Source organism: Rissa tridactyla, chromosome 7 (genome assembly GCF_028500815.1).
Source record: "Rissa tridactyla isolate bRisTri1 chromosome 7, bRisTri1.patW.cur.20221130, whole genome shotgun sequence".
In the NCBI taxonomy this organism is placed as follows: Eukaryota; Metazoa; Chordata; class Aves; order Charadriiformes; family Laridae; genus Rissa; species Rissa tridactyla.
Genome location: NC_071472.1, coordinates 13804202 through 13825393, shown reverse-complemented (window position 1 = coordinate 13825393; position 21192 = coordinate 13804202). Strand labels below are relative to the sequence as shown.

The window sequence follows — 21192 nt, the reverse complement described above, 5'->3', positions numbered from 1 at the left end:
ACAAACAAACAAAAATATCGTTTCTTCCATTCAGAGCTGATTCTTCTAATATACACTGAATAAATAGAAACCAAGCTGTTACTACGTCCAAAAATGCGCACATAAACATAGCATGTTTTTCAAGTGGGAAAGAATTACTTTGAAAGTAAAGATGAGGTAGTTCAAGCAAGGGTGTCTCTAGATCAGCTTTTGAATTCATATTTATTCCATGTTCCGAAGTCAGTGGCAGTCAATGGGAAGCATCTGCTGGCTTTAAAGGTGTTTATTCAAGATGCGCAAATTGATATGGGAAGAGCCACCACCAAAGAACACCCATCCTGGGCATGCTGTAAATGTACTTGGCTGGAAATACGATTGAACACCAGAGGAGGCAACTATACGGAGTACCTCGTGAACTTGTCTTGTTTCTTGTTTTGCTTGTGGGCTTTGGCCCATCACTTCTTTCTGGATCTGGGTGAGAAAGAGTTTTCCCACCTCTCAGAACTATTAAAGGAAAAGAAACTGAAGGTAAAAAAGGTCTCCATCTGAGGTAGAGAGGCACAGAGAAAGTAATTTTAAAAAGATTGAAACTCTGGCAGATGAGTAAAACTAATTTTAAAATAATTTCCTATTTTTATTTCAATTTGTGACCTTTTCAAATTCATTTTAACTATGATGACTTTATGTTTCTCAACAAAACATCTTTTAGAACAACAACATAAAAATACCAGACTTTTTTCTTTTGAGAGTGTTGAAGGGGATACTCTGACAGTTTGGAAACTCTTCCCCTAACGTATTTTCCAAACATCAAAAAAGTCTTAAAACTAACCCCATTCGTTTTGATAAGTTAGCATTTTTGAAGGGGAGATGAGAGGGGGAGTGCTAGTGATAAATCCTCCTGAGGCTCTCCGTCTCTGAAAAACGGATCCCGCCTCCATTTACTTCTCTGGGCACAGTCACTGCTGAAGAAGTTGTATGTGGTTTTTCCTTTGAAACATCACCCGACCTCAGGCAACAGCGGGTTTTGCTTACGTATCCCAGCGGCTGCCAGGCAGCCCGTATTGAACACCTTGCCCGTGTGTACAGCTATACTAACGCTTATCTTTGCTGCTGCCTGGTACCATTTAACATTCGTGCTCAGTGTCCACAGATCAGGGGATTAGGTCAGGCTAATTATATTATTAAGAACGATCCCGGTGTTTCTATTCTGCTTTTAAATAATAATTTTGAAAAGACTCCCTCTTCCTAAATGCAAATGCACTAGTGAGCTCTTCTTCATGCGGTTAAAATCCTTCTCTGTTTCCCAGACACATCCCTTCCCAGGCACCTTGGGCAGGCTGTCATTGAAAAGAGAGGAATTGTTCATCCATGGCACGGTTTTAGGTCACAGCTTTCCCTGGAAGCCCACAGGACCGAAGAGCCTTTTGTGTAAAGCATCAGCCCAACCTATTGGATCTGCTATCAGACATTTCAGATAGCCCACGGTACTCGCAAGGTCTAAATTAGAGCGGACAGTAACGCAATGCATATTACTGGTTTTGCGCTGGAGAAGTCCCAGGCCAGCTTGCAAATCTGACAGCATCCAGCAGAGTTTTACACGGGGAAAAAATGACGTACGTGTGTGCAGCGGGGAGGGATGCCCACGTTGGATGCACTGCGAAAAGCCAGGTTTCTGTTGGACATCAGGGCTTCTTCCCTCTGCAAATTAATGGCGACCAATGGCTGAACCAGCACTGTGGACATAAATCATGGGAAGGAACAGCGAGAAATGAGTACAAGGCTTTTCTTTCTATTTAGTAATTTATCAAGGGAAGTGGCACATTAATAAACAGATCTCCCTTGAGGTGTGGGAGTAACAGAGATAAATATGACTGTCAAATCTGGCCTGCTTCCTTCTGGTAGAGAGGGAGGAGACTGTGGGAATGCAAATGGAGAAAACAGTATCTATATCTGGAAAGACGCATATTATTTGCGGGACAGAAACACTGACAACTCAGCTGAGATGGAGCCCCATCACACTAGATGCAATACATGCAGATAAAAAACAGAAACCCCGTCTAAAGGAGCTCATCTAAATAGATGACACTGGGAAATAGGGACACAGAAAGAAGCAGCAACTTGCTCAAGGAGGTATGTCTGGGGAGGACTGGGAAGAGCACCTAGGTCTTCCCAGGTTGTGGCCCATGTAATGAATCACGATGCCTTATAGTCAGAAGAAAAAAAAGAAAAAGCCCCCCTGCCAAAAGTTCAATTAGTTTAAATCAATATATTAATATGATTCTGAAAGAGCACAGTTTTGGCCCTCATGTTGCTCGGTCCAGGGCTCTGTCAGGGCCCGAATTTCATGAATCAGGTGTGAAGTTTGGGAATACTCCACTCCAACCTTTAGTCAGCCTAAGGGCCTGAGGGGAGTTTGTTTGCTCCTTTTGGTTTTGCATCCGTAGTGCCTCTATAAACCGGCTTCTCCTTTTCCAGCTCCCGAGGGACGTGTCACTCACCATGGCAGAACGGGGCTGGAGTCTGCCAGCTGCATGCTTGAGATAGTTTGAGTCTGGTCCCTCCGAATCATGGGACAGCTTTAACACTTGGGAGGTGATTTTTATAGACCGTTGCGTGCTCTTTCTGTTTGCTACCTAATCCTTGAGTCGTGTTTTCTAGCATCTCCCTGCCCTGTGAGGCTGCAAAATGTCATTGTACAAAATACTATAAGAAGAATATGTTCAGCATACATGCAACAATCTGATTTTTAGGAGTAATTCCCCAAATTGTCAGTATTGCAGTAAGACATTGCAGCTAGCAACCCTGGAAGCTTCTTAGGCCACAAAAGTGACGAGAGTGCTTGGTTCAAGTACCAACTTAGCCTTGGACTTCAGTGTGTCATTTATCTCATGCAACGAGGGACGTTATGGGTAATAAGGGGACGGTTGTACTAAACCCCATCGATTACACAGCACCCAGGCATCACAGTGACAGAGCCACTTAGGTACACCGGTGAGTCATGTGGAGACTGGGAGCTGCAACCCAGCCGCTGGGCTGAGGGAAATGTTGACACAAACTTCTGCGAGCCAACACAAATCAAGGAACTATTTGGTCACGCTGGCAGGATATATTTTACCTCTTTGTACATCCCATTCACCCTCTCACATACCAGCACTGTCGTCAGGATGGAAAGTTTATGCTTTTACAAAGTGCCGGGCTTGTATTTGGTGATATACAACCAAAATCAGTCCCTCCAACCAACTAGAGGAAAATAGCTCATATTGCCTGTCTGGGCAAGTTACTGGTTTATTCACAGTGTTTAATAGGATACACCCACAGCAAGCTTTCTGTGGAGACCGCCGCTGGAAAAGCCAGGTAGTAATACAGGGCTGTGCTCATTGAAGGAAGGAGCTGGAGCAGCTGAGCCCTCCTGCACCCCTGGGTGGATGATGGGAATTACCGGGCGGACCCCATGGCCAAGGGGCATATTTTCCCCTTAGAAATGTTATTATTTTTTTTAAATAAGTGACCTAAACACCGTTCTCATTGCTTTTGGATGGATGAGGTGTTCCAGGCAGGGCTAGGGCTCAGGCAGGGCTTCGGATCTGGTACCCTGGTATCAGGGAAGGTTGTGATATGGCCCATCCCCAGCTCCCATCCATGCCACCCCGGAGAATTGCAGGTGGGTCAGGCCTGGGCAGAGTTTCCTCTGGATGAAGTCAGTCGTTCCAGTTAGCAGTGCCGAAAGGCTGGGGGAGCCCAAATTGGTACAGTAGTAATTCGCCATGTATTGCAGATCCACAAACGGGACTGGCAGGGTTGGAAATGACTTCATGCCCGAGTGATTGACAATCGCTAATAGGGTCCAGGCACTGGCAGGTCCCCTTGGAGGGGGAGAGCTTGAACTTTGTGCCTGAGCTGCCAAATTGGTTTTCTTAAAACTCTTAATTTACTTTCGGGGCTCCTGGAGCCTCGCCTCCTTCGTTAATTGGATGGTCAGCATTGTGCTCGCGCTCGTTTGGTTTCCGCTCCCTCCGCACACAAGCGCACGCACCATTTCCAAGGGTTGCCCTGGCTCTGACGTGCGGCTCTTCTGGCCCGCGGCTCCCACCACCGAGTCCACGGGGACGGCTACGCTCACAGAAACCTTGCAGGGTCTTTTCCCTTTTAATTTTAAGTTAATTTAGTGCCGATGAAAGGGGGTGATGGACAGGCTTCTGTTTATCCCCCGAAGAGGGCGATGCAAGCAGTTGTTCACGGTGCTGCCTGACCCCTGTCACTCAGCGCCCAGCAGAGAGGAAACCTCCCGTCAAAGTGCAGCCGGTCCCTGCGCTGGTCCGGGCTCCTGAACATCCCACAGCAGTCACAAGTGCAGCAGGTCTCAGCACCTCTCATTGCCCCACAGGACGGGAGCAGCCCACTGGCGTTGTCTGACAAAGTCTCTCTTTCCTACAGTTTCCCGGTTTTCGAGCCCGCGAGTGACTCCGAGATTAAGCCGAAAACGAGCCCTGTCTATCTCCCCGCTGTCTGATGCCAGCATTGATCTCCAGACGATGATCAGGACCTCCCCAAACTCTCTCGTGGCATATATCAACAACTCCAGAAGCAGTTCAGCGGCAAGTGGCTCCTACGGCCATTTATCTGCTGGGACAATCAGGTAAACCTCAGGGACTGGCTCCGTTCAGATGTGTAGCCATCCCTAAAAAAGGAGGGGTGATCCTCCAACGAGGGAGACCTTCCCTTCCTCACAACCTCTGCCTTTGTGCATTGGGGCTGTGTAATGTATTAACTCAAAGCCCCCATCTGGTTTTCCACGCGGAAGGGTACTTTGTGGCATGGGGGGGTGAGGGGGTGGGGTGCTGGATTTGGATTATTTGCTACCAGATTTCCAGTAATTACAGTATGATCATGCCTCCCTGAAGCAGAGATGGAGAATAAATTCACCTAAAAAATGCTCATTATGAGCGGTTGGACTGATTAAGAAACTCTCTGATTTAAGAGATTGCCCCAAAGTATTCTCCAAATTATTGGTCCACATCCTTATGAAAAAAAATGTTGCCTGGGCGGATTTAAAAGCTTAATTCTAAAAACATATTTAAAACAAATCTAAGCCCTTGAGTAAAGTTTTGCTCAAACCTTAATTAAAAAGCACTTACACTAGGCAGCTCACTGTTGTCAATTCCTGCCGTGATTGCTTCACTCAAGTTTCACAATGTTATTATTCTTTTTATTACTTAACTGTTAAAAATGTTAGTTCTAATTAACACTGATGTTGCAAAGCAAGGGTTTCTAAAGATCATGCACTCCTAAAATTCGTAGGGGAAAACAGAGACATTGCCATTAGTAACTGTAACATTAATTTTATCAGCTACTTTATCTGGCAGCATCATTTAGAAATTGACTGTAGAATCAAACATAATGCTAATTTAAACAAATAGCAACTCCTTGTCTAGTAATCATATTTTTCTAGACTTGTCATCTGTTGTCTTTAACTGGGCATACCTGTAGCATCTCATCTTATACTCAGATTTTAAGTTTTTCAGGGTAACATCTGCTATTTTCAACAGACCAGTAGAATGCACAGTCTGACCCAATGGTCAGTTGTTGGCCTCCGAGAGAAAAATCAAGTAATAATACTGAATTTGAAACTTCTTGGTGTTCTAAAGGCGTATCTCGAATGTCAGGAATTGTAAAATGGGTTACATATATAACAGGATAACTGTCAGAAATTTGGGGTGGAAAGACTCTTTTGTTATTATTTTAACAATGTCTTAGTGGCAGGAATGAAATCCTTTCTCACCCCCTCAGACCCAGATCCTAGTAGCACTTCAGAAAGTCATTTTTTGGCTTTGCTGTAATACAACAAAGCTGTGCAGCAGCCTGCCATCACACCTCATTTGCTGCAGATCATATCTAACTCCCAGAGCTCTTTTACACTGTAGTGGTTTTTGCCCTTTATTCTTTTGGTCAAGTTGTCATTAACTGGTTTGGAACAGAAATACTAATTGTATGGTCCCCAGCAATAAGTATTTTCTCTAAAAGCAAAGTTGGAAATGAAGCGTGTTGCTAATTATGGCCCCCTTCTCTGAGCACTCACACCGTGGGCAGTTTTAGTGATGTGAGAGAAAATAGCATGAGGGTAAAGGTTCAGGGCAGCCATCTCTTAAGGGTGGCAAATAATCGATTTTTGGGCTGAGAGCCTATGGTTCGTGCATCACCTGCCTAGAGTACAGAGAGCTGAGCATCACCCGTGCTTCTCCATCTCTGCCAAGGGGACTCGAAGCTGGGAGTGAACCCCTTGATTCCAGAAGCATCACTTTGTTTTTAATGCTGGCGACTGCTGCATCCTGGCTGGGACCTGTTTCCCCCAGTTAGCACCCAAGCAGCCAGGAGCTGGTGGTGTTTCTGGTCACCACTGACCTAGATCGGAGCTGAACCAGTGACCTACATGAGAAGGGTGACATACTTCAGCCGTCCCCTGAGCCAGCACTCCCCTCACCTGAATGCAGAGTAAATTGCATGGTTTGGGACTATGTTAAGTGGATAGTTATTCATCCCCGCTGTGACCTGTGCCAGGTGAGCCAGGTGATGCTGGTTTTTTACGTCCAGGGTAGCATAACCCCAAGGTCTTGAGTCTGCAGAATAGGTCTGCCTGGGAAAACCTGGGAGCCTCGGGAGCTGCCAAGCCAGATGTGTCCAAGTCCTGTCCTCTTCTGCACTCCCTGCCAAGGGCTTTGGCTGTTTTTAAACATAGGAAGCAAAGAAATTACAATCGGTCTGATATGTGGGTCGAAATGAATCAGAAGTTTGCTGAGGCTGACACAAGATGGGTCCTGTCTTTGCAGTAAAGCAGGCTGTCAGGCTTATCGTGGCATTGAAGGCATCTAGCTGGGGCATTGCAGCCTGCCTCCCGGAGTCTCCGGGAAGCCCAACTTGAATCAGTCACTAGCTAATGTGATAAATATTGTTTAAAATAACTCCTCATCGTTTTTCCTCCTTATATTGCTGCAGCCCGGCATTCAGCTTCCCCCACCCCATTAACCCCGTGACATACCAGCAGATCCTGACCCAGCAGAGGGGCCTGAGCTCAGCCTTTGGACACACTCCTCCCCTGATCCAGCCGTCCCCGACCTTCCCCCCGCGGCAGCACATGGCGGTCATCTCTGTCAACCCACCGCCGGCACAGATCAGCAGCAACAGCAACTGTGTCTCCGATTCCAGCCAGGTAGGACGGCCATCCTGGCTCTCTCCATGCACGGCACACGGAAATGGAGGCACTTTCTCCACGGGATGAAGGCTGCTCTTCATGGTGGCTGTGGGAGTTTTACCCACTTTCTTTTTATTCATGCTCTCTCTTTACTTTGCTTTTTCTTTCTCCTGGCAAAGTGTTTCTGGACTAGTCGCAGCCAAATTTTGCACCCACCTCCCTCCCTTGCACACACACATTCTGGCTGGGACCTGTTTCCCCCTACCCATGCAGGAACCAAACGTCTTCATCCATCAAAGCGTTGAACATGATATGCAGGGTCATCTTCTCAAGCAGCAAATCTCCTTGAACATGTTATGTGCTATTGAAATCGAGAGAATTAAGCACGTGCTGGAATGTTTTGCGAGATAAACACCTGAGCACTGTGAATCAAACTTCATCGATTCCTTCACCAATTCCCCCCTTCTCTTTTTGACTGATGTGAACCATACCGATGGTCTTAAAACACCTTATTCCTTTCCTCTTTAACATATAAGTGCATCCTACCTAGGACCTCTAGCCATTTTACTTCTTGTTCCTTCTCCTTCGGTAGCTTTCTCTCTCAGGGTATCCCTGCTGTTGATTTTTACTGTTAAGGCTTGCAAAACCAGGGGCCAGGTTTTGTAAACTAGGAATGCCGTGATGTGTATGAAATCCCACGCCTCAAATGCGTCCTTGCAAATACCTGTGAGCTCGCACAGGCTCATGCATGTGTGCACAAGCCCTCCACGTTCACATTCAGGTTTAGTGGATACGTCTAGCACATTTTTAATCACTTTTCCTCCCCATTTTCATTCCTTGGAAGTTTAAATTGCAGTTGCTTTTCTCCCCAAAGACTTGTTTCACCTCATTTCACACCCATTTCAAATTGTTGTTTTAGTTGTATCATACTGAACTTTTCAGTCTGGTTTATTGTTTTAGGGTTTCTCATGGCTGCTGCGCTGCAAACTCTGTTTGTTATTGAAGGTTATTTGATTGATTGGTTTTGTTTTCTTCTCACAAACTGGCTACCAAAATAATGGGGCTGGCAGGAGTCATGCCTCTGTTTAATAACTTGCAGGACCAATCTTGAGCAATTAGCAAGAGTGTATTTAAAATGTTAATGCTCCAATTTTATGCACATACAATGGGATGTTTTTTTCTCCTGAAGTTGTTCTCATTTTTTAAGAGCTTAGCAAAATATACACATAGCCTTTCATGCACCCAGCAAGCCAGAGCCCTCACATGTAACCAGAGCCCCCTGCTCCCCCCAGGAATTCATTTTCTCAACAAATCATTTCATCGCATTGAGAAATAAATTCGTGGCTTGGGTGGGGGTTGCATAAGGTTTTGATGGCTTTGACAGGGACTGGATCGCTCTGAAACGGAGCAGCAGCGGCGAGGCCAAGCTCGCTGGTGAGCCTGCAGAAGCTGACGCTGCCCTTGACTCTTCCCTCTCTTCCATCTCTGTCTTGCACAAACCCACACCGGGTAGTCTTCATGTGAAACCCAGGCCAACAGGCCAATACCCCGTTGTCCCCAGCCACTCCTGAAGTTCAACCTTGACCGATGTTTTACTTAACTTTTAATGAAGAGGTGGGCTGCAGCCAGTCTCTCACCCCGAACCCCGGTGCCATACCTTGCCTGGTTTTCTTTCCTAGAGCAAGCAGAGCAGCGAGTCGGCCGTCAGCAGCACAGTCAACCCAGTAATTAACAAGCGCAGCAAAGTCAAGACTGAAGTCGAGGGCTTGCCCCCAGCGTCCCCAACCACACAGGTAACCTTCTTGGTGCGAGACGTGTTGTGGGGCCGAGGCAGCAAGCTGCTGGGTCTCGCTGGCCTTGGGAAGAATACCCTTGGCACTTTTTGCGGCGGCTGGGAGCAAGGCATCGAAGTCTGCCAGGCAGGCGAGCGTCTCTTGCAGCAGGAAGCCCAGCAAGGTGCGGGGCAGAGCTGCAGCGCCCGAGTGAAGCATCCAGTAGGTGCTTGGGGCTCAGCTTGCTGTTGCGGTGCTTGGGTAGAAAAGGAGGGTGGGGATATTTCAAGCGTGGTAACTTTAAAAATGATGTCTGAGTTTTCTGTGCTGCAAAGCGAGCAGCGCTGGTGTCTCAGAGCGAACATAGATTACGAGGGAGTCTTGCATGTAGGTAGAAAGCTTGCAAAAAAAAGAACGACTTCTTGATTCAACAAGGAATTTCTCCTAGAAACATCCTTTACACTGGCAACACAGCATTTGACACCAAGAAGGGCCCAAAGGCCTTTACTTTCTTTCCGGAGCTCTGTGATTGCAAACTGTTTAATGGCTGACAGTATCCATCTGACCATCCTTTATCACAACTGTAAACTATCAGGAGTGCTCTGGGCACTTCATTTTCATGAAATATTAGACCATGTTATTGTCAAGCGAATGGAAGAGTTGATGACAAATTTCTCCTTCTGCCCTGGTTCAGGAGCAGGTCTCAGCATGATGCATGGGGACAGCAACGTGTGCAGTCATCAGGGGGCTGGTAAAATTGATGAAGATAGCATATCAGGGAAAGATAAACATGCTGTAGTCAGCACGATTAGGGCAAAGAGGCATCTCTCTGGAGCTTTGAGTTTAGGAGTGCCTCTACACACTGCTGCAAAAGAAGCACATGCCCCGAAAAAACAATCTGGCAACCACCCAGGCTAATAGGGCCACGTGTTTAATTTCTTGTGGCAAATGAAAAAAAAAAGATTTGAAAGCCATCACCTGCTTTCTCAAAGCATCTGTAGCAGAAGAGCTGTGGGACGGACAGCTGCTTGCTCGATGACTGTCATCTTCCTTTCCCTGCTCCAATTTGAAGAGGTGAGCGCCCAAGCGCAGGGAGTGCTTGGGTACCATCAGCCGGGCTCATCCCTGCGGCCCTGCCCCAGGGCTTCATCCACTGAGCCTTTTGTGAAATAATCACTGAAAGAAGGGGGAGGATCATTTAAAGTGGTGCGAGGAGGCTTGATTCGAATAGCAAGGTGAAATTAAGAGAAGGAAAATGCACGCTGGTCATCTAATAGTTCCTAATGAGGAGAATCTGTGAAGTAACGCCCCAAGGGAAATGTAGGCCTCACGGCTTGCAGCGTTTCAGTATTGACTGGGAAATTACTGGAAAGTGCCTTGTAAGAGACAGCCCATTCTTGGCAAGGAGAACAGGTTTTAAGACTGAACGTAGTGGGTGTCTCCGCTTCAGTTGGTCTAAGCGACAGGAACTCGTTAAATTTGGGGATTCCTGTTCTGCAGGAGACTGTGCTGAAAAGTTGAGTTACAGTCACTTAATTATTGACTGATACATTTTTTGCAGAGTATGAAGCTCAGCCATCCCCAAAAAAGCACGTATGTGTGTGTTTTGTTTTGGAAATGCTGTACTGGAAACGCCTCATGTGAGTTGTGGTTTGGGTGTTTAAAATCCTTGGCCAGACAGTATCTCCGATGATGGCTGGTGCTATAAAAAATGCAATCCAGACAAGATTAGTGGGACACAGTGGAGCACCAGGCATGAGGGACGTGAGTTACTGTGCTCTTACGGTACCACAATAGCTCCAGCAGAGATTCAGATTAACATTGAACTAGCAAGAAATGAAACGGGTCAGTCCTCTTCAACAAATTAAAATGGTTTCAATTCCATTTTTCCAGCAGAATGTATAAAAATTTTGGCAAAATAAGATCTTTAGTAGAAAATTTCACTTTCCCACAGACCACGCTTTGCATGCAGAGAAACGTTTCAACAAAAGCAATGTTCACAGCTCAACCAAATAGGAATTGCAGGAAAAAGAAGCAGCCATTTGAACCTTCTCAGACTATTGCTCTGGGCTCTGGTATAGTTTGAATCTCCAGGAGTCTTTCTGTAAATTACTACAGTTTCCTGTCCCGAGAGCCACCTTAGAATACTATTTTTTTTTTTAAATGAACAGCTAATTAAAACAAATCTCTTCCTCTCCATATCTAAACTTTTCAATTGAAAAGTCACAGCTGGCATGTATGTCATGAGCTAGTTAATGAAAACTGTTGAATTTTCAAACAGTACCTGTCACATTCCAAGCCATATAATGCCATTAAGTCATTAATCATTGCAGCCCCTCAGTTGGCACTGGGAAGGTGTTGGTGGGGAAGGAGATGGCAGCCAGATAGGTCCATTTCGGCAGGTCAGAGGCAGTTTGAGATGGATCTGGCTGTGTCTACACACTTATGGGGCCAACTGGAGCATCAGATCATGAGGAACAGTGCCTGATGTGGTCAGTCGCCCCCGACGCTCCTGTCTAAAGCTGCCCTGGAGGCGGGATGCTCTGTGCTGGGCAGTAGTAGTAACTGGGAGGAAAGGCAAGGAAGGGAGTCAAAACCTGCAGGGTGTTGTATTGCTACATTCCCAAGCCAATATTGGCTGCTGATTGCCTTGTCTGTAGTGCAAGTGTCTGACGCACGCAGAGCCAACAGCTGTCCTTACCTCTGAATTGTACTAATTATATTGAATGTTACACTATTGTGTGGGTGTCGATGCTTTAATCCTCATAGCAGCCATAAAAAAATCTTCTGTGCTTCATTTACCCCTGAGGAGCTGGCTAGACAGAGAAGTTAAGGAGAGAGCTCACAGCAAGCCCAGCATTAAAGTAACTCATTTATGAGTCCACAGCCCCCGGAGCTCTGCTCTGCAGCCCACTCATCACTGGGTCTTGCTCAAGCTTCCCAAATTTCCCAATCTCAGAGGAGCGCTTTGACAGTTCACTACTTCGTCCCTGTGGACCACCCTGCAGGCTAAAATCTTTGGGTAAGGATTAGGTATAATTTTCTCACCTATTGAAAGATGCAAAAAACAGGAGCCCCCTCCTCAGCCGACATCAGGTGAGTGTGGTAACCACTAGGCTTTGACTGCTCTGTGCTTTCTTCATGCTCATATTTCCCCACTCCCCCCCAGATCAGAAGTTTTGCTCCAGCAAAGAGCACAGCCAAAGGTCAAAAGTCATCCTTTTCCTTTCTTCAGCCTTTCCTGGCGCTGCCCACGATCTGGCTGGAGCCAGCCACTGCTGTGACCACACTTTCGGGGTGCTTTGTATCCCTTTCTACCAAAATTCTGTAACTCGTTATTTCCCAGTAATCAAGGATGTTATGTTGCCACAACGAGTACGCTTTTGTGTTCGGTTGATATTTGCCCTGTAATCTATGAGTGACGGAGGAATTCAGATGAGAGAAGTTCACCTTATACAATGTACTGTTGTGTGTTGCAGGAGCATCTGACAGACCTGAAAGAAGATCTAGATAAGGATGAATGTAAGCAGGAGCCTGAAGTTATTTATGAGACGAACTGTCACTGGGAAGGGTGCACAAAGGAATATGACACTCAAGAGCAGCTCGTCCATGTGAGTAATGGTTGGGAGGAAACCCCAGCGATAAATTTGGGTTTCTGTGCACTTGTCCTCATTTTTTATCACTAGCTGCTGTATAGCCAGAGCTCACTCTGGGACCTACTAAAGGTGCAAATCAGAGATACAGTGTGTAAACACTGCCAAAGCAGGTCGCAGCTCCCCAGGGAGTTTAGCTGCAGGAAGCATCTCATAGATTATTTGATGTTGCTCTCTTCTCAGCTGCTGAGGCTGCAGTTTCGGTCTCCCTTGTGCACGACCCTATGACAGAAGGCTCCGTGCAAAGGACCTGATCAGAAAATGGGGAAGGGGGCTGAACCCTTACCCCTTCCCTGGACATATTCACTCAGCCTCCCCACGCACCTACATTGCGGTTGGACTAGATGACGTTTAAAAGTCCCTTCCAACCTAACACATTCTATGATTCTATGATCAGCTATGGGCCAGGGATTGTCCATAATGTCCTCAGTCCCTGTCCAGGCCACAAAAGCCTTTTATGCTGCTGTGACATATCACTTAGAGGCTGTTGACCTGCTCAGCTTATCTCTCCCACAAAAATAGAGCACTTCCAGAGTTTGGAGACATGCTCCAGTGTCTCCATCAGGGCCTGAAATAGAGAAAGTGGGTTGATTTTTTAAGAATTGGGAAATAGGGCTTCCGTAATCACAGTGACGTCCCCAAACCAGTGTCAAAACTGCTCCCTGAAGGATCCCCAAACCAAGTCATTAATCAGATTTTCAGTTCTAATTAATTCCGAGAACCTTTTGTGTGCTTTGCTTCACCTGGGAATCCACCATTTGTTTTCCTTTGGCTTCCGGGGCTGACAAATCCCTCAAACTCGGGGCAAGTCCCAGTGAAATCAGACATGATCTGTGTCTAAGCCCCATCCTGCCCTCAGACCAGCACCCTCCCAGCCCTCATTTGGGATCTGTTGTGCAAGCCCCACTTCCCTGAAGCCAGCCCAGAGGTGATGGGAATTCACCAGCCCCAGCAAAATGCTGGACTTAGCAAATTTTGTGACTGGAGCCCCTATCTTCTCCTTTCCCTTCAGCCTTTTGCTGCCTGGCTCCAAGCCTGTCAGGGGCCACCCATGTGCAAGTTCACTTGTAGCCCCCATTCTGAAGGCTTATGTCTGCTCTCACCCTTTTTTATAGATCTTCATTTTAGTTTAGATGCCACCAAGCAGGCATCAGTCTCTGCTTCCCCAAGCTGTGCACACAAACATTATCTTAGTCCAGAGGGACCACACTCTAAATAATAATCTTGGGCATGTATTCTTCCTCCATCTAAAGCTAGCACCTGCCTGCCTCTGCCAGAAGTCACTGGTTCAGTGCAGCAAATCCTTGAGTACAGACAGATTTGGAAGTGGGTTTCAGGGCCAAATGAGTGATAAGGTGCTTAATGGGCTGCATGTTGCATGCCACGGGATGTTGCTTTTCTGGGGTTAAACCGCAGCACTCCTGTCGGATGGGCTGGGCTCACATTTGTTGGGCGGTATTTGTGCGTTTCCATCTCAGATGTAAGAAAAACTCTAACTCTGCCCAGAGCAAAGTGCAGGGCAGATCCAGGCAGCTCAGCACAATTTATTTCCAGAGAAAACCCAAAGAAAAATATTTGATGGAATGTCCAAGATTTTCCTAAATTCGGAAGGTTATAAAAACGGAGGCTTCTGTACTATGATTACTAGCAACATGGGGTTGTGGATTTGGGATGCCCAAAATACATGTGCAAATGAAATACAGATGTCGTGGGCCAACTTCTGAGAAGGTGGCATCCCACCATGCATGGAAAAACTCTAGTTTGTGTGCAGAGCAAAGTACCTGGGCGTGCAGGGTCTGTTCTCCACCCACAGTGGGCAATGTGCTTGTGGGAGAAGTGCGTGTTAACGGGGAGCAGCAGGAACGAGGACTTACTTTTTCAAGCACCACTGCTGCTCCCAGCCTTGAAGGTCACACTCACAATTTGAGAGAAGCCCAAGCAAAGCCTCCAGCCAGATGGGGGTTTGATGGGGGCTATGGAGCCACTGAAGTGTGGTCAGTTGTGCAACTGCTTCTCTACCATGTGATGGGATGCAGACGTTGCCCAAACAGTGAGTTAATAAGCCTGAAGGGGACTACAGTCCCTGTCCCATAAATGTGTCTTCCTCTGGCCCAAGCAGGACCCAACGGGCAAGCCTGTGCACTCCCCCACTCCTAGCACTGCCGTGCATAGTCTTAGTTGCAAGTCAGACTCCCACACAAACAGAGCCAAGATGTGTATCTTCCCAGTCTGGTCTGGATGTGGTTTAGTGTGTCCGTGGGTCTTTACCCCCCCTCCGAGGGGTTCACTAGATTTCCACCATCTGAGGCTAAAATCTCACATTAACGCTATGTTATAAAACCTGTAGGCAGCTGAGCTCCAAACCGATATGAAACCTCTCCAAACCCAGCCTCTCCCGACCCTCCAGGCACTCTTGCCCCTGGGTAGACCTGGTGCCCCAAGCAGCAGGTCCCTGTTTCCAGGATTGGGCCATGGCACACAAAATGCTTGGGCTGGATTTGACTGGGACCATGAAGGTCACGGATTCTGTTTTAATGCGGTTTTGTGTCCTTGTGCTGCCTCACCACCCCGAAAAAGTCTCACCCTGAGCCATAACATGTGTGCCTGGCCTTGGCCAGGGGGACGAAGGCGGGGGCTGGAAAAAAATCTCAGTGCAAAAAAACAAAACCCAAACCCCAAAGTGGTTTATTTTAGGATTTCCTGTCAGTGAATGTCTGCTGAAAATACAGGAGCGAGGACAGGCATTATTTTTGGCAGCAAGACCCCATTCAGAGAGACAAGGCCGCCGCGGGAACAGTGCTGCCGACGGCCTGGTCTCCGTCTCTGTTTATTTTCGGCAGGGCTTCATCTGCCCCAGGCTGGGAGAAAGCGACCCTTGTCTTCCTCCCAGGGTGGACGAAGGCACCATTCTGGGTCTGGCTTTTCAACACCCGGGCGCAGAATTTTACGGACCCCAGTAATTAGCAGTAATTGAGGCCGCCGAGCTCTCCTTGGCGCATAGCTCGCAGATGCTGTCATTTCCTGCCAGCCGCCAGCACTGGACAGCAGGTGGATGTCTTGGGGCCGGCGTACGGGCTGGCGTGCGAGCAGCCTGGCCTCCTCCTCTCCCCCGTCCTCCAGCAGCTCCCCAGGAAAGGGTCCCAGCTAGGTAAATGCGGCACAGGAGGGTTTGGCAGAGACAAAAATGACTCTGTCATCCTCCCTGACAGCGGCATCAGGCAGCCTGGGAGACACTGAGAGGGCTCCTCTCTGCCTGGCATCATGGGTCCCCGTTGCTTTTGCAAACCGCCCATTTATAGCTACTTTGGACCCAGCACCTTCTCCTGCAGGACACACCAGACCACAGCACTGGCTCCCGTGTCCCTGGTGTTATCTGTGCACCTGAGACCCAGGTGCAATGCCTGACACAAGCACTGGGGAGGGAACACCTGGCTTTCGGAGCACCGTGCATGCTTCACTGGCATCAGCTCTTCCAAGAGTGACCTGCTTCTCCCTTCTCTCCTACCAGCACATCAACAATGATCACATCCACGGCGAGAAGAAGGAGTTTGTCTGCCGCTGGCAGGACTGCACGCGGGAGCAGAAGCCCTTCAAGGCTCAGTACATGTTGGTGGTGCACATGCGAAGGCACACCGGAGAGAAGCCACACAAGTGCACGGTAAGCTGGCAGGGACACATGGTGCATCTCGGCTTGGCAAGTGGGACACTGGACTTCGGTGGCCACACAGATGTGTGTGCAGATGCAGGCATAGCTTCAAGCAGGGCTCTCCCAGCGTACCTGCCCGCATAGGGCCAGTCCAGCTCTCTGTGTCTGAGTTATAGCTACTTGCAGGTAACACCCTGGGGACAAGGCAAGTGGTCAAGGTGTTAATGGGAAAAACTGCATTTCCTTGGGGAAAATGGCTTCGGCTCTACCACAGAGATCCAGAGTGACTCAGGACAAGACACTTAAGGTGCAAAACCAGCCAATTTAGTTGCTTACATCCAAGAAGGAAATCCAGTAACCCCACACTGTGGGGAAGCACCTAACCCTGGTCATGTCTAACTCAACGTCACCCAGTACTGCTGCTGGGGCTGCAAGTTTCCATCACCCACATACCCAAGCGTGCACACAAGCCTCCTTCCAGCCTGGGGAGCTGGGCCAACACCTCCTGCCTCTGCTCTCTTAATACAAGAGGTGAGGTCAACCTTGGGTGCTTAAACCCCAAGAGGAGCTCAGTTCCCAGACCTCCTGCATGCAAGCAGCACTGTGCCTAGTGTTAAACGCTGCCTGAGGAAGAGCTTAGGGTGCTGTTTTCTGTCTCAGCCCTGGGGGTACAGGCTTATCTAGCACATGGGAGAGCTGGGCCCACCTCCTCCTCAACTTCGAGATGTTAAAGCCCATATCTGCTCTCACACGTGGAGTCTCCCACCACACCACTGGCTGACGTGGGGCAGCCAAGGATGACTTGATGGGAGGCACAAGAAAGAAGCTGTGGCCACTTGGTGTTCACCATCTCTTTCCACATATGCTTCATCCTTTTTTCCTCCCAAAGGTCCTTCCTAGTCTTTTGATATCCTCTGCTCCCTGCCTTCTCCTGCCAGTTTTTCATACCTCCTCCACTGTCAGTGTTATGCTGTTCCTCTCCCCAGAGTCTCAGAGATGAGTCTTTCTGCTCAGCAGATGTCTGAGCCCTCCTCCTGTATCTTTCTCCTCTTCTGCTCCATTAGTCACTTCCAGCCGTGCTCCCTCCCTGGCTCTGCCCCAGCTCCTGCTTACAAATATTAGGATATGTATGATTTGCTTGCTGCCTGACTCCTTTATCAATCTTCCAGCCCTGTGTTCATTTAATTTAGAGCATAAGCTCCCTGGGGCACGGGGCCGTGTCCTTTGTTTTAATCTTCTAAAGCACTTTGCCCAGTTCTCGTGCTTTACCAATCTTCCTTAAAAGTATCACGGAATATTGATCGTCAGAGTGCTACAAAGTGAGCAGTGAGGGAAAGTCTAGCCCTGCCCTTGCAGGTAGAGGGACTTAGAAGACAAAAAGCAGCAGGGATTTTTGTCCTGCGTCCTCTTCAGTGCTGTAATGGAGCAGGAAAAAGCACCGCTGCACAATCCTGCCTCTTTCAAGCCTCGGTTGTGTCGCACTGGAGCAATGGCAAGGCTGTGTGTGTTTGAGTCTCAAGTCCTCCTCTGCCTGCTGGAGATTTGCCGTCCCTCCATGTGAGATATGTCGCAGCAACTCTTCCTGAACTGGAGCACCACCGGTTTCCAATTGCCTGGGATACATGGCAGCTCTGCAGACGGTGCCTTTCTGTGGCAGAACATTCCTTGTCCAAATCTGGCAGTGATTTTTCAAAGCGCCGTTTGTTTCAGACAAGAAGTTTGCGGTGTACATAAAGCTACAGATGAGCCCAATTGCAGCCTGGGATTCGGTCAAGGATTATTTCAACAGATGACAGCCAGAACTCCCACTGACATAATCAAATCCACGCGTAAGAGTGGGAACAACTGCTTTGAACATGCACGGCCTGCTTTGCAGAGAAGCTCCTATTTGAAAATGCGGCCTCAGTACTTTTGCTCTTAATAACTGCATTTTTGTGTCAGTATCCAGCAAAACCAGAATGGACACACGAGTTGCCTCATGCTGAGTTCCCTTTGTTTTCCAGCAAATGGAACGATGTATTTCAATAACCATAAGGAACTTGAGTTGTAAAGGACCATTAGCACAAGGCAAGAGAAGAAAGGGATATACTGTGCTACCTCAAAGTTGCAGCATGTTCTATGGGCCACATGGGCTAATGAAAGTTGTCTGAGGAAGGGGAACTGGATCCATCCCACCCTGACAAAACCGTGGAAGGAATCAGCTCTTGCAGGATGCTCCTACTGTCCTTGAGGAGATCTGGATACCTCACGAGAGCAGAGCAAGTTTGCCTTATGCCCACCATCCCTACGCCAGACCTTAAAGGGAAACTTAAGCAACCCTACTTCTTTTTCAGGACACCAAAGTCATACGGGATCAACCTGTGCCTACCTGCTTCATGGGTTTCACGGGCTGCGTGTCTGCCTCACTCCTTAGCAGTGCAGGCAAGCCCTATGCCCGCGGAGCACCAGGAGACAGGTACCGTTGCTATTGCACGCAGCTGCCTTTGGCCTCTGCCCAAAAGGGCCAGATCTCTGGACACGTGGGACCACTCTGCTGCCCACAGGGAAATACAACACTGAGCTGCGGCATGACCTATCCTCCTGGGACGCCAGTTTCTTCACTGTCCAAGACTCAAACGTAGCAGTGTGAAGCCCTGTCACATCTGGACTGAACTTGTAGAGACGTTTAAGTGATCTAGCTAAAATACACCACCTTGGAGCTTGCATACATTACAACAGGAGGGTCTGCTTGTTGAAATTTAAACTGTGTTTTCAGGTGCTTCCATAGGAAGTGCAGCATGGGCTCTACAACGGTCCCAGCCAAACAGCAAGTGCAGCATTTAGCTAGAATTTGGCAGGGGGCCTCGCACTTCTTAAAACCTCTTCCAGTCTTTGTAAGTTCCCACTTGTTTTGTCAAAGAACATTTAAGGTGGCATCTTGGGTTTGAGATGAAATCCTCCCATACTGCAGACAGGGCAGGTGCAGGGAGAAGCCTCCAGCCCAGCCAGAGTGGAGGGCGGCAGGACTTACATCACCCGAAGCCTCACCATGTCTCCCAAGCTGCTCCTTCTCGTTGTGTGGGCAGCTGGTTTCCTCCCAGGAGGAAGGTTCCTGGCCTGCTTTGTCATCCAAAAATCCATCTGTCTTCAAGACTGAGAGTCTTGTTTTTTAAACTGGTAATGTCAGACGGCCTGACCACAGCATCCTCCGAGAGTAGACCCAAGCTGTAATTTGGGAAACTTCAAAGCTCGCTAGATTTCTGCTTGTGTGTTAGAGAAAGGTCTGGCCTTTCCAGCAGTGGTGCTAGCGAAGCTGCAAGGCTGGTCAAACTGTCAAGAAGCCATCAGTTCTCTGGGTGGGAAGGAGAGGGCCTCTGTTTCTGAGTGTGTTAGCTGCAGAGGGATGGCAGGAGGGGTGGGAAGAGTGGAGGGGTGTTCGGCCCCTCTGGAAAAAAGAGTCTCTTGTTGAAATGTCAGGTGGGTACCCGACAAGGAGCAGCACCTTTAATATGAGTCACTGCTGAAACTCTCAGCCTGCCTAGGGAAGCGAATTCTCCCAACAAAGTGGATGTTGTTCCCTAAAACACAAGCCCTTTAAAGGCAAGGAAAAAAAAAGAAAGAATGAGAAACAGATGAGAAGGGTTTAGGCAGGGGGAAAATCAAATTTTTCTGGTTAATTAATCACTCCTCTTGTGTTTTTTTATTTTAGTTTGAGGGTTGCTCCAAAGCCTATTCCCGCCTGGAGAACTTAAAGACACACCTGAGGTCCCATACTGGAGAAAAACCCTATGTCTGTGAACACGAAGGCTGCAATAAAGCCTTTTCCAATGCCTCAGACAGAGCCAAGCACCAGAACAGGACACATTCCAATGAGGTAAGCCTGGGCTCACCGCAGCTCAACGGAGGACTTTTTTTTTTAATTTTGCTGACAATAAACATACACTTTACACGCTGGACTCATGTAAAAAGAAACCTACTGCAATGAGAGGTTTTTCTTATTTTTTAATGGGATTTATTTTGCTGGAGAGCCAGACCACATTAGCTTTATATTTATGAAAGTCATGTTTGAAATCATAAACAGATGTTAAAGTATGCAAACTTTTTAATCAGCTTTGGAAATTAAAGCAAGCGTTTTCCAAATTTATAATTTTTAATAGCGCAAATAGGATTGTACAGTTGTGCACGTGGTGTTTAATATTACTGTGGAGCAGACTTGCAGTAGTGTAACAGCTACCCCGGATCCTGACGCTCTGGAAATAATACTCCCTCCATCGTTTGATGTACAATGATAGAGCACAATGCAATGCTTTGTTAACCTTGGCTAATTAAGATCCACTATTAGTAGTTGGGGAGCAGAGGAAATTGCCTTTATTGTAACGCATGTGATGGTCTGTTGCAATCAACCACGGCCGACGATTGAAATTTATATTACCACTAATTAGCTGACAGGGGAAGAAAAAACAACACTCCAAAGTTCTAATAGTGTTTGCAGCTATGAAGAATTCAGTCTGCAGCCTAATTTGCAACAGTTAAATATAGACTATTGGAGAATGGAACACAATTGCCACAGATGACAGCTTTTTAAAACGATGCTGTGTCTACAAAGGGCTTGTTGGGAGTATTTCTATCTGTGGCATAATATCAGTCAGTGATAACCAAAGCTCTGTAGGTTTCAGAGATTCTGTTGGAGTCAGAATAAGGACTCAAAGTCTAGGATGCCCTTCCATGCTGTGTGATGCTGAGATGGACCCAATGAATGACCTCAATCCCAGTATTATTTGAATTGGTTTGGGTATGAACACACACGTCAGGATTGTTCTTCACCAGTGAGCCACTTTCCCAGCAGGACACAGGTTAAAATTAACCCATATCCGCACTGGCACTCGGTAGTTTGGGGTTGATTTAAGGCTACGCTGACCTTGAGGACAAGAGGGACCAAACCTCTGGTCTGCTCTGCAACCTGCACTCCCAGTAACC

At 47.6% G+C, this 21192-nt stretch overlaps 1 protein-coding gene across 3 annotated transcripts in view; it reads left to right on the top strand.

Annotated features, from left to right (window-relative positions):
* Nucleotides 1-21192, top strand: part of GLI2 (GLI family zinc finger 2) — a 197561-nt gene that overhangs the window by 163016 nt on the left and 13353 nt on the right. For all 3 annotated transcript variants that reach the window (XM_054209748.1, XM_054209749.1, XM_054209750.1), the window contains 6 exons: nt 4414-4615; nt 6970-7183; nt 8845-8958; nt 12417-12548; nt 16099-16248; nt 19925-20089. In XM_054209748.1, the coding sequence (XP_054065723.1) occupies nt 4414-4615; nt 6970-7183; nt 8845-8958; nt 12417-12548; nt 16099-16248; nt 19925-20089 (977 nt within the window). The remainder of the gene's footprint in view (nt 1-4413; nt 4616-6969; nt 7184-8844; nt 8959-12416; nt 12549-16098; nt 16249-19924; nt 20090-21192) is intronic.